Consider the following 14,086-nt stretch of genomic DNA (forward strand, 5'->3'; position numbering starts at 1 on the left):
AAATCGCAGCGGAGAAGCACTGACTTCCAACAACTGGGTGCACAAACGAACCGTACAATGGTTTAATTACAATCCAAGAATTAAACAAAGTTCTCTCGGCCGACAAAAAAGACTGCACCAGGCCCTGATAATATACATTATGAAATGCTCGCGCATCTTTCCCAACCGTCTGTGGAAGCACTTATGAAATTTTTGAACAAAATATGGGTACTTGGAAAACTACCGGAAGCCTAGAAAAAAAGCAGTTATTGTACCATTCCTGAAACCTGGAAAGCAGCCAACATCCCCTGGTAGTTATAGACCAATAGCTCTTACCAGCTGCCTCGCCAAGTCTTGTGAAAGCGTTTTGAAAAACTGGCGGTGGTTTAGCTCTGGTTAAACCTGGAGTGACGCGATAGCTACAGCTGGCCGGGTGGAACTTGCTCAGTTGAACTGCAAAGTCAGTCTTTCACCGCTCCGTTTCACTGGGCGTTCCTTCTTCATCTTCGCCCCACTTGACACGGCGCATGCACACAGCTGTTGCAACTCGGTTTCGCCGGCGCGCCGTGCCACCAGCAGAAGCAGCTGCTCTGCATCACTTGGCTGGTCACGTGACCAACAAGGTGACAAACCACGTGATCAGCCACGGCGCAGCACCGCCGGCTGCTCTGCACCACGTGACAGCGTGGCGGCGCAGCCACGCTGAAGGCTCGAAATGCTACCGTAATGTAGCTATCCCTACAATATCAGGCTAGCCTTTGTGCTTGAATCTCGTGAACTTCTTAACATCAATCGGTGTGTTTTTTTTTTTTTGAAGCGAAATTTATTGCCCCAGGGCATCAATGATGGGTGAAGGTGTGATGAATGATGTAGTAGACATTAAATGAATGGAAAAAGTTTAGCTGATTTGATGAAGTCCAGTAGAGAACGATGGTACAGTCCCTGCGTCCAGGCAATGTATGAAGCAGGGTTGCTTGGTGAAAGACCTGCTACCATCAGGTGCCGGATCCTTGTAGGCTTGAGAGCTGGGCAGTCCCACAGTAAGTGATGAATGTCGGCCTCAATGTCCTCGTGCTTACATATCGGACAGCCTGGCCGAGGAAACAATTCTCGGTACTGAGGCCACTTCCGAGTTATGGCTGGTGTGAGGGCAACCCTAACCCAGATCCTCCTAAGCGCAACCTCCTCTGCATGGGTAAGACCGCGGGGGAGGGTTACCGCACACGAAGGGATGAGAGCACGTGTGCGGCGCCGGAGGAGTTCCTTTCTTGATGAAAGGCGGGTAAAATTGTCCAAATGAAGGAGCCGAGGCAATGATGAGTTTGTATTCGCAAGGCGGGTCGCTAAATCTGCCTGGCTTTGATAGGTCAACAAATCCCGTGGGAGCCACTCAATACATACTGGCTGCGGGATGCGTGCCGCGAGCCGGTGGATGTCCTGACATATCGTTGGACAGCGGCTAACACGTCGTAGCAACCGGACAACTTGAAGGGCGTCAGTGCGGATGACAACGCAGGCCGCAGGGAGCATAGTTATGTCGGCCACGGAGCAGAGTGCTTCTTGAACTGCAACGAGCTCAGCACAAAAGGACGAAGGGGGTTCCGTAAGCTGAAACCAAGAGGTTTGATTCAGAGCAGGCCTGCCCGGGCAGTAGATAGCTGTTGTTGCTTTGCAGTCTTGTATACTTGCGTCTATGTAGACAACAATGGATCCTTCAGGTGTGGTTTTAAAACGGCGTGCTCAACAACTGATCATTTAGTTAGGCTTGAAAATACTGTATGAAAGCCTTTAAACACAAGCACTGCTTGCAGTCTTTTTCGACCTCAAGAAGGCGTACGACACAACCTGGAGATTCGGGACTCCTCGCGACCTAGCAGTCTGGCATCCATGGCAGGATGTTAAACTGCCTAAATGAGTTCCTGTACAACCAGTCCTTTCATGTATGCCTAGGCTCAAACCTCTCAATAAATTTTGTTCAAGAAAATGGAGTACCTCAGGGGTGTATTTTAAGCACAATGCTCTTTGTTATAAAAATGAATTCCATGGCGAAAGTAATCCCGAAGTCCATTATGTATTCAGCCTATGTTGACTATCTTCAAATAGCCTGCACATCCTCAAACATAACATGCGAGAGGCAAATACAACTGAGAGTAAGAAAACCAACACCATTAGCAGATAAAAATGGTTTAAAGTTTTTCACGCAAAAGTCAGTAGCTGTTCTGTTCTTGCTTAAGTCTGCACACTGATCCCACCCTTTATCTGAATGAGGTCACACTACTAGTAAAAGATGAGCACAAATTTTTAGGAATAACTTTTGACAAAAACTCACATTCCTTCCACACATAAACACCCTCAAAAAGAAAGCTTCTCGATCCCTGAATATACTAAAAGTACTTTCACGAAAGCAATGCGGATCTGATAGAACATGCCTTTTACAAATTTACTGCTCTGTATTACGCTCTACCTTAAATTATGGATGTGTATTGCATAGGTCAGCGAGACTATCCTACCTTAAATGACTGGGTCCGGTACAAAAACTATGTTTGCATCTCTCACCTGGTGCATACAGAGCATACCCCGTTAATAGTCTTTATGTCAAAACTGATGGACTGCCCCTCGCAGATAGGAGAACAATGCTCATATGCACATCCATACTAAAAATAGGGTCCCTACCGAAACATCTCTCTTATCCCATAGTCACAAAGTGCCCTTCCAAGACTTTCTTAAATAATAAGCCGCAATCAATAAGACCTCTGTTATTGCAATTCGAAGATAAATGTCGAGTTGGGATTGGTAGATGTACTTCCTGAAATTGCCCCAAGACACAATCCACCGCCACCGTTGTACAGCCTACCCTCTGTGTTTGACTTCACATTAACACACCTTCGCAAAAACAAATGCCACATGAACACATACTACAGGATTATCTGGCTCTTAAAGAAAAATATTCAAGCTACACAAAATTTTACACAGATGGCTCAAAATCAAGAAAATATGTCTGGAGGGCTGTAGTACAAGAAAATTGGAAAAAATAAGAAGACTGCCAAATTGTGCATTAATTTTCACTGCTGAATGTTATGCTGTGTGTGTAGCTGTGGGCAGCATAATGAATTACAATACTGAAAACAGCTAAATTTACACCGACTCAATGAGCCTACTTCATGCACTCCATCTAGAAGTGCAACTGAACGCCCAGTCGGAAGCATATGCACAACATAGAAAAAAATCTCAACACAAGGTCACAGGATAAGACTGTGCTCGGTGCCGAGCCACGTCGAGATAGAGGGAAATGAAAGAGCAGACACATGCATTTCACGAGCTTACAGCGGTGATATCAAGAAAGTCAGCATGCCCCATAGAGACTGCTTGAAGTTAGTACACACAAAGTTGAAAGATAAATGTCAAACAGCTTGGGAAAATGAAGTAAACAACAGACTACACTCCGTGAAGCCTATCTTGGGAGAATGGAAATCTTGTAGGCATCAGAAACTTTTCATAGAAGTAACCATATGTCGACTTCGCATTGGATACACTCACCTGACAAAATTTTCTGTTCACAAAACAAGACAAACCCGTATGTGAAAAATGTGGAGATGAACTCACAGTCAACCATGTTTTATTGTCATGCTCAAAACTAGAAAAAGTGAGAAAAACATTTTGCAGCGAATTTTACAATGAATACAGCCCTTTTCACCCACCACTGCTCTGAAGTGATAATGCAATTGTTGACATGTCTTACGTTGTTAGCTTTTTAAAGGAAGCAGGTTTTCTTCAAAAACTGAATGCTGACCCGCTGTTTTGCATGATTTTTGATACACCTCAGCCACTTTCTCATTCCTGAGAAGACGGCTGAGGTCTCCATTTCATTGGATGGGAGCCTCGAGATCCTTGCTCAGCCAAGTATAGCCGCTGGGGCTACCTGACCTTTTTTAAGGCTTTTACCATTAGCCATTTCTAAACTTCTTTTCCTTTATTATTACTAGGTAGTACAAATGTTTTAGACCCTCTACACTACTGATGATTTTTCACACTTCTAAAAATTCTGCACAAACTTTTCCTATACCTTGAGCTTGGCACATGATGGCCTTAGCTGCTTATGTCACAAGCGTGCGTGCGTGCGTGCGTGCGTGCGTGCGTGCGTGCGTGCGTGCGTGCGTGCGTGCGTGCGTGCGTGCGTGCGTGCGTGCGTGCGTGCGTGCGTGCGTGCGTGCGTGCGTGCGTGCGTGCGTGTGTGTGTGTGTGTGTGTGTGTGTGTGTGTGTGTGTGTGTGTGTAACACTCTCAAGGCTTGCTTACACCCAGTAAACAAATTCCCACGAGAGCAGCAGATTGGACAGCCGTTGCCATAGCTCAGTTGGTAAGAGCAACGGACGCGATATTCGGAGGTCGTGGGTTCGGATCCCACCGGCGGCATGGTTGTTTTTTCTGCTGCTTAATAAGTAATTTTCTTTAAGCGATTTATTAATCTAGGTATTATTATCCCACTGATAAGCATAACACATAAAAAAACAAATTAACGTTCTCCTATGCACCTTGGTTTCGGTGACTGTTGGCTCTCTTCATATATATGACATTTAACACGAAAAACCATTATTACGCTTGCCTGACGGAATTTCACATTAATGCGCAAGCTGCTGTGTCTGTAATGAAGACAGCTACAAATGCTTGCCCTGGCTAACCAACTTGATAATTTCCACTCACACTACACACATAGGCAGTACCTGAAGGTGAATTTTGTTGAATGCCAGATTTGGTGGAAGTACAGTGAAATCCCATTAATACAAAAATTTGAATTCCCAGTTTATTCAAACTAACGATTCCATCCCATTAACATCACATATATACAAAAGGCTTCTCTCAATTCGAATTCAACATCATCAGAACAAAATTTCAGACCCCTTCAAGTTCAATTTATCTAGTCAAATGTACTTCACTGCTTCATCCATTACCTTCAGTGATGCTCAACCAAAATAAAATCTTAAGCCTTACAAGCAGAGTACTCTTATGGAAATGAAAGATGCCTGCCAGGAGGCAAAGGAAGATGATGTCAAAGCCATACCCTTTGCGATGGGGTGGTATCTAAAGAAGTGGATGGATGGATACGGCTGAACCCTTTACATCGGGCGGTGGCTCAAGCCACCTAGCCATGTCTTGTGAAATCTTACTCCTGTCTTGCTTTTAGCCACCAATCAGATAACCTTCGCTTGGTCACTTCTAACCTCTTAAAATCCACTTTCCCTTCACTATCCCTAAACCCCAATGCCTTGGGTAAGTCAGCCCCGCTGCCTTCCACTGTAGGGTGAAGCCCTTTACAGAAAAGTATCAAGTGTTCAGCTGTTTCCTCCTCCTCTCCGCACGCAATGCACAAAGTGTCTATCTCCTGGTACTGACTCTATACATCTTAGTCCGCAAAACTCCAGTCCTGGCCTCAAACAACAAAGAACTTCCCCTACAATTATCATAGATATTTTCTTTGACAATTTCCTGTTTAAAGGTCCGGTATGTTTCTAGTGCCGATTTCGTCAGCATCCCTGTTTTCCACAAAGCTCTCTCTGTTCCTTTAACCTTTTTCTTAACCGATAATTGCTGATTTGGTACACTGCCCTCTGGTGGGCATTTCACTTTCCTAGTAACATACGGTGCCACCATCCTTCGTGCTCTAAAATTCTGTTTCGCTGATTTGGCACTGTCGCTAACTATGGCAAACACTCAGTTATTTCAGTTGAAGCATGAAGGCACCAAAATTTTAAAAATCAGTCTCTCTCATCATCAAGTGTAGATATAAGAATGAGATGCGTTGCCCGAAAGGCTTAGCACATCAAGATGGCTCAGAGATGGTAGTAGTCCTGCACCTGTACAGCTCGGGGCCTTTGGCTGATGAACATGCCCTTGTCTTAGCATGCTTCTTTCTTTGAGCTAGGCAGTGCGTATTATCACCCTGGCTGTTTCGTGGCTTGGAACGCCTCTGTCATCAGTCACTTCCTTCACTGCTTTTGGCTGCATAAACCTACCATGGGTGACATAGTCAACTCTATCTATTGACTCAACCTGCTCAATTGCACGGCCACGGCAGAATTTCCACTTGTGCAGAGCATTTGGTTGTGTAGAACGAATGAATGAAAATGAGGAAGACAAAGTTAGATAGTAAGTTAGTCATATTCGGTCTTACAGTGCCTCAATATCATCTCACCTCCAGGCAACGAGAAAATTTCTTTTTCAAGGCTTCCGTGTTCCAAAAACTTCTATGGGCAGCTGCGGACTTTGACAGCAATGACACTTGCTAGTGCCTAACCAGAAGCCATGATTAGTACCTAAGATTAACTCTTCATGACAAAACCACCAGAGAAATATTCAATAAATTAATGACGATGAAGATGATGATTTTTATAGCGGAAGGTATTTTTGTTAACTCAAGGTGGAGTCAAAGACCCATTTCCCAAGCATTTCACCTTGACTAAGCCGAGTACCAGGCCAGGAGAAGCTTGTACCCACTATATCACTGGTCGGTACCCGGCGGCACTGGGGATTGAACCCCGCGCCTCCCGCATATGAAAATAATTGGAAAGTACTGCCTATGGCTTTGTAAAGTTCATCCCTCTTACCTGCCTTACAACAATAGCCTTTACCTTTGTATGCAAAGGTTAAAAGGCAGATTGGTTATCACCCTTCATAGCAACTATAAGCATCACCAATGACCGAAACAACCTAATCAACAGCCCACAGGTACAACTCATCAATGCCAGGTTTTTTTTCTTCAAATCAAGGTTTATTAATTATAAGAAATGGTTGCAAATGTGAAGAAAAGTCCGAAAGTCAGAAAACTATACAGGGCCCCTGGTACGTCAATACACCAGAAGAAATAATAGCAGGTAAAGATGACTTGTTGCAAAAAACCGATGAAAACTGAACAAGCTTAACAGAAACTCAAAGGTTAAACAACAGGAGGTTAAAGGGACACTGAGGAGAACTCTATCATTTTTTTTTTGTTAGCAAAATCTGATAGTTCGGCATTTCATGGCTTTGTTGCCACTTGTCCGGGCGCGAAAGATGCATTTATTTCAAAGAAATTTGGATTCGAAGTTTAGAAAGTTTTTCCCGCCGCTCTGATTCAAACTCGAGAACTCTTATGACGTCACAGAACGGAGTGACGTGATACGTGACGTAAACGCAGACTCCGTGATTTCTGACGGCTAGCGGTGCGGTGTGCAACCTTCCTTTGCCAGCCTCAGAGATTCATGACTTCCATGAAGTAAGGAAAATTCCTCCAAGGTGGCGCCTCTTGTCCTAGGAAGTCATCCCGCTTGTACTTGCGAGATTGGCCTGTGGCGGCGACACCTGTATTTTGGTTCTTGCTATTTTCTACATTACAAGAGCTTTGTTTTCAGTAAGAGTGGCATTTTTGTGATCAGGAGCTGCTATTCTATCGATACAAGCCAACTTCAATTTCTCCTCAGTGTCCCTTTAAACAATAAAAAATGCATAAATGAAAGAAAAATACAAGCACTGATGCTGTGACCGAAATGCTTTTAGTGTATTCTCAAATAGATGCAAAAATTATAATGGCAGTGTATTCCATAATGAAATGCTGCAAAAGGTAAGGTCATTTTTCCATAGCTAGTATGGACTTTTAGTAAAATTGTTTTTAGCCACAAACCTTCACATGCTTCACAGGAAAAATGACTACATGAAGTATTTCCCCATGCAGAAATGCCATAAATAAGGGGAATGCGCATGAATGCATAACCTAAGGGTAAGAGTACGTGATGAGAAAAATAAGATTTTCCTTTAATGAGTTCTGATGCCAAATGCAGATTTCCTTAGATAAGAAATGTGGGTGAAGAACTTAAGAGTGGAATTAAAAATACTCTAAATGACTGAATTTTCATGAAGACTTTCGTGCTTTTTTGCAAATTGCATACAACTCTAAAAATAGTGTTCCCATGAATGATCTGGCCAAAATGCTGACTTTTAGCTCCAAAAAATGTCATCAAGATCAGCCTGATGATATCTGCAATATATTCTATATAATAACTGCCGAAGTGTACTAGTTCCACACAACTCTGCACCTTGCTAGTTCATGACACACTTCAATAAGCCATGTCACTGTTCACGTGACGGTGCCAAGGGGAGGCGAGGGGTGGCGGGCACCATCCCAAAATATCTACCCAGTGCTTTCTTCAATCCCTGATGAGATGATTTTATTTGCCAACAAGACTCTTTACTATCTTTGTTCGTACATTGAGTTGTGGCTGGTAAGAGAATGGGCAAAGCTCTAACTGACTCTTATGAGAACAAATGCCACAAGGGTATCATGCCGATCAAGAATTTTACTACTCTCCCCGCCACCTCTGCACCACCCCAATATGAATTCCTAGCACCGTTCACACACATAGATTGGCCTAATCACATGAGCTGTGAAGTTCACCTTTGCGTACACTGCCTTCTCCCTCTCTAAAATGTCCGCTATCAGAAACAGCGACTAGTGTGTTTTCTCTACCTACAGCAGACATCCTCCTTCTACAATAGGCGTCGCAAAAGTGCGGCATGACGTAGTGCTGACCCACCTGCCTGTTTCTGCCGTGTTCGAAACCTTGCGCACCTATGGGAAAGATGGGAGCACAAGGGGGCCTGCTACTTCTGCTTGGTGAAATTTAGTGTTTGTGAAATATTTTAATGCGATAGTACTAGGACGGCTATGAAGGTGAACACTGATCGGTGCCAGCAGCATCGATATCAAGCCTCCACCAGCCAACCTTGCCCTCTTCCCACTCTCCTCACACACCACCTGCCAACCATCCCCTTTCCATTTGCAGGGAAGAGAAGGAAGACAGTGGACAAAGAACTGCTCAGCAAAAATGAATATGACTAAGAATAAAATGTCTCAGACAACAGGAAGCCTATAAGCAAAACAGACAGCCTGCTGAAGAACTAACTGATTGTGCAAAAATGAGGCTTCTGGGAGCGGAAGAGCGAACTGGGTCTCACAAGCCCCATTGGTGGCAGTGTTTCAAATAGCCACCTGCAAGTGGAGCGGCGCATTGCTTGGCATTGCTTAACCACTGCAATACTGCGCCGGTAGTGGCATGAGGACTTGCCACAATCTAACAAGTGGCATATTTTGCATAACTCCTAGTCTTGATTTGGAATAGATTGCGGTGTGAAAGACAATGGACTCAGAAATGGAATAGATAGGTGAGTGAGAGGATGCTATTGCCTTTCTTCTGCATCAATACAATTGACAGCCCCTACATTTTTTTTTTTTGTGATGGTGGATGATGGCAAATTCAGATGACTTTGTGAACTACTGAGCTGAAAAAAAAAAAGTGCTTTAACGCAAACCCAGAAAACTTGTGCATTAAAATGTTGGTACAATGTTGCAGCAAAGGTTTATAGTAGGTATGCAGTGACGGGCCTTTATACTAGTTCTACACTGTAACCGTACCCTCAGTGGGATTAAAAACTCGCTGATTATTATGACACCATTTGGTTACATTGATCACTACAATACTCAACCTACAAGTTAAGGCGTCAATAAAGCTGTTTCACGAGGAGATGGTAGCATAAAATTATCAGCATATAAAACATTACGCAATAAACTGCAAGGATCGCAGTATCAAGCCCTGATGCACACCTTAGTTGAAAATTTTAGTCTGTAAAAGGTACCAGCCATACTGATGACTAGTTTCCAATGGTTAAAGTAGCTCTTGAGGAGGTGTGATGTAGGGATGGTATTACCACAAGCAAGTACATGTATAATACAATAATTGTGTCAAACACTCCAGCAAAATCCAAAAGTTTTGATGCTTCTTATGAAATGTCGGCCCAATTTCTTCAACAAATCAGTAGCAACATCTCGTCAGCCTTTTTTTTACTGCTTAAATTTACTCCTGTCCCACAGACAACCTAGTAGTACTAACGCAAGTTCGAAGGTGAGCATGTGCAAACGTTGTTGACGGAACATGTCACATGAAGCAATACATCCAGTATATAATCTGGTTCTGCCTTGAAAACACTGGCAAATGAGACTCGCCAGCACTGGGCGCTGAAGATGCATGAACAAATAGGTAAGCAAACAAGTGTCGCCAGGAGCATGGTGCTGGAGGTGTTAAATTTAAACCGTCTCAGTAACAAGAAATGCGCATAGCGTTCAAGAGAGCAAGCTGCCGGGCTATTTGGTGATGCATGTTGTTTAGATGGCAGCGCAAAAATACGGACGAGGGATTGAGGAGAGGGCACAAAAAAGACGTTCACGAGCGCACACCGTGGCTATAGCAAAGGAAGCATTTAATGATCAGCAAACAGTCCAGAGATGACAATTGTGGACGCAAGCAAAGGGACAATTAAAGAAAAACGACACCAGCTGTCGACATCATACGTGGGCCAGAACGCGACGACTGCAGTCGCGTGGGTAAAGCCACGTAACGGTACACATACTGAAGGAACGGAAATCCATTAAAATATGGCAGACAACTAACAGTACTTGAATATAAAGTTTGAGCAAGCGATGCAGTGCAGATGAAGTGTCAGATGTCAGACACTAAGCTCAAACACGAAAGGTCATGAACTTGTTCCATACGGCTACGCCAGCCGCAACCAGCTAAACACGAATGCAGCTCTGTTAGCATTCGCCAAGTTCTAGCGAAGCACCCCCGATTACGAAGACCGTGATGTGGCACAAAACAGGGGCGCAAGCACAATCTACGTCTTGAATGAATACTGCTAGTATTGTAACGCGCCCTTAACAGACTCCCTCCTCTGAAAAAACGAACACCACTCTCATCGCACGCGAACAGCGCCTCCAAGTTTAAATGCACGGAAGTGAAAGTTATAACAGCAACTTACACTGTCTCGTCGTCGCTTGGGGGTTCATCTGTTTCAATGACGACGTTCTGCCCTGATGTTAAAGGCTGGCCTCTGATAATGAAACGAACGAAACGCATCAGCACTCCTGATTCTTCAAGCTACGCCACATATACTGCTTGCTTACCGTTCTCTTTTGCTTCTGCGCACACAAACTGCCATTCTAAACGCAGCCACTGAAGCCACAGAGCCCAGCGCTCTCACTGTCGAGAACCCAAGCAAACTTTGCACGATTTGTTAAATGAGAACGCCGACATACGCGACGATAGAACATGAAACCAGCCTGCCAGCCGTCCAGATCATATCCTGTAGAGTGTGCTGCTGCTGCTGCCCATTGTGGCCAACGGCCGGATATCGTATGACGTCATATCCACGCAGCTGTCAGAAGCCAGAAGCGTTTGCGGGTCCATTGGCGGTTCGCTACAGCCGGCCGCTTTCACCTGCGACCCAAAAACGATGCCTATCAGCGTGCTTTCACCACTGCGCGGCACAGCTGGGGTAGAAATGAGAGATGGGTGCAATCAAAAACACATATAAGAGGCCTTGGCGACACCATCATAATAATCTGAACTGAAAGCTTCCCCCCACCCCACAATAATACAGCGCCTTGGCGACAAATGACGCAAGAAGTCTGAACTCTCACTGCAGGCATCCACACCCCCGCGCTAAACTAAACCAGACAAGAAACCAAGGTTTCGTCATTTTCGTGATGCAGACTTGATTGCGCGCAGCATGAGATTAGGACAGCATGCTGAAAGGAAGTATTTTTAACATATAATTTAACATAAAAGTTTAACACATACAAACGTAAATAAGTAGCCATGCACGTGCCGATGCCCGAAAGGGGTTTACGCGCCAAATCCAAACATATATATGATACGAGGATAGGGTATCTACATGTCATAAATACCCATTTTTAGATATAAATTTTTTGCCTTTATAGTTAAGACACCAACCCAAGAGAAACCCATATGTAATGGCCTATATGGTTGCATTGTAACTCGCCGGTGTCGAGTTAGTAGCTGGTGTGCTCGGCCGACTTAGCTCGGGCCAGCGTCGGGCAACGGCTGGCCAACCGTTATGTTGGCCTACGATTGGCAAGAGTATAGAGGCAAACAACCGACCGCTGGCAAACGCCTGGCAATAGTCGGCCACCGCTGGCCACCAACCACTTCAGGTAAATTTTGAGACAGTTGCGCTAATTAGGGCACAGCAACTGGTCAAAACGCTACATGTGTTGATCGTACGTGTAACAACCGGCAGACATTTTTACAATATACGAACTGCGACCTTCGTGACACGCGCAGTCCTGGTGACAGAAATTCGTCGCATTACGTTTGCATAATGTTGGCAACAAAGATTGCCGAGTGAAATATTAAGTTTTTTTCTGATAGAAGCTTAATAGGTATTTGCAAAGGTAGTCCGCTAATTTGAATTTGTGGCTAAAAGCAAGACAGTAGTAAAATTTCACAAGACATGGCTAGGTGGCTTGAGCCACCGCCCGATTTAAAGGGTTCAGCCGTATCCATCCATTCATCCATCCAGTCGAAAGCGTCACGACAACGCCGCCGAGGCGAGCGTTTCGAGAAGCGCGGCCCTTTGAATATGCCGTTCCGGCCGTTTCGTCCGCTTCAACTGAAGCGCTTGCAACATTCGCGGCTAATTGAGCGGAAAAAAATTATCAGAACAACAGATTTAAAGGGGTGCAAACTGCTGGGCTAGTTGGTTCATATTGCATAGAAAAGGAACCAGCGAAAATAGACGCAAGACAAGAACAAAGGAGGCACACACCACAACGCACCACCACAGCAATCTAGCCGTACATGTAAAGGACTGCAAATGTTCTCCTAGTTTTCACATTGCCAGCATTATCGGGCGGGGGAAATCTAAACGTGAGCGTGAGCTATTGGAGGCATTCATGATCAGAAAGAATAAGCAGAAATGCGTCAGCGAGCCGTCTGTGATTATCACTGAAAAGGAGTACAAGTTTTTATCGTTATAGTAGGCATGTCATCATGTGGTGCGCGAAGTGTATTGTCTGTAGGGTGGGTGCGCAGGCAGGAAATTCCTTTAAAATGAGCGATTTTTCATCGCAATACACCAGTTGTAAGTCCAGCGTTGTGGTGTGTGCCTCCTTTGTTCTTGTCTTGCGTCTATTTTCGCTGGTTCCTTTTCTATGCGAGATTTAAAGGGACTTTACCTTTCAAAGAATATTGTTTGAAACGCTCGTCTCGGCGGCCTTGTCGTCACGCTTTCCACTGCCGAAAACAGATGGCGCCACTGTCGCCTTTCAGCGAAAAAGCGTCGTCTGCGGGTTTTGGTTGCCGATCTCTACGTAGACGATTACGTTTTCGCATCATGCACGGCTCAACTAAGTAAGTACCGTTGTCAAACTTGCTACGATACAAAAGTTACCATAATACGCAAGCTCTGTGTGCAGTTTCACGGCAAATGAGCCACGGTTTAGGCGGGGAAATTTCTTAGTGTTCACGATAAAAACGCACAACACTGTGTGTGTATATGTATATATATATATATATATATATATATATATATATATATATATATATATATATATATATATATATATATATATATATATATAGCGGAATGAATGTATACAGTATTGTGCGTTTTTATCGCTGACACTTTCAAAAATTTCCCCGCCTCAACCGCTGGCTCGTTTGCGGTGAAACTGCACACAGAGCTTGCGTATTATGGTAACTTTTGTATCGTAGCAAGTTTGACAATGATACTTAGTTCAGGCGCACATGATGCGAAAACGTAAGCGTCTACGAGAGATCGGGGAGCCAAAACCCGCAGACGACGCTTTTTCGCTGAGAACCGGCAGTGGCGCCATCTGTTTTGGGCAGCGGAAAGCGTCACGACTAGGCCGCCGAGGCGAGCATTGCAAACAATATTCTTTAAAAGGTAAAGCCTCGTTAAATCATTTGTTCTGATATTTTTCCGCTTAATTAGTCGAAAATGTTGTAAGCGCTTCAGTAGAAGCAGACGAAACGACAGGAACGGCATATTGAAACGGCCCGCGCTCCTTGCAACGCTCTCCTCGACGGCCTTATCGTGACGCTTTGCGCTACCGCGAACAGATGGCGCCACTGCCGCCCTTCAGCGAAAAAGCGTCGTCTGCGGGTTTTGGTTGCCGATCTCTACGTAGACGATTATGTTTTCGCATCATGCACGGCTCAACTAAGTAAGTACCGTTGTCAAACTTCCTACGATACAAAAGT

The 14,086-nt window shown here is 44.5% G+C and overlaps 1 protein-coding gene across 4 annotated transcripts in view; it reads right to left on the bottom strand.

Moving 5' to 3' along the window:
* The window catches only part of LOC144114598 (uncharacterized), a 65,406-nt gene extending 53,427 nt beyond the window's left edge, over nt 1-11,979 (bottom strand). For 2 of the 4 annotated variants that reach the window (XR_013311066.1, XR_013311067.1), the window contains exons 1-2: nt 10,966-11,476; nt 10,821-10,892 (exon numbers count right to left, since the gene is read on the bottom strand). Coding sequence is in view for 2 of the 4 variants with exons in the window: in XM_077648451.1 (XP_077504577.1) it covers nt 10,821-10,892; nt 10,966-11,000 (107 nt within the window). In the remaining 2 variants the exon portion in view is untranslated. Of the gene's footprint in view, nt 1-10,820; nt 10,893-10,965; nt 11,477-11,962 lie in introns of those variants that run through there. The other 2 variants (XM_077648451.1, XM_077648450.1) reach the window with 2 other exon arrangements.
* Between the last annotated feature and the right edge of the window lie 2,107 nt (nt 11,980-14,086).

The sequence above is a fragment of the Amblyomma americanum genome, chromosome 1 (assembly GCF_052857255.1).
Source record: "Amblyomma americanum isolate KBUSLIRL-KWMA chromosome 1, ASM5285725v1, whole genome shotgun sequence".
Lineage (NCBI taxonomy): Eukaryota > Metazoa > Arthropoda > Arachnida > Ixodida > Ixodidae > Amblyomma > Amblyomma americanum.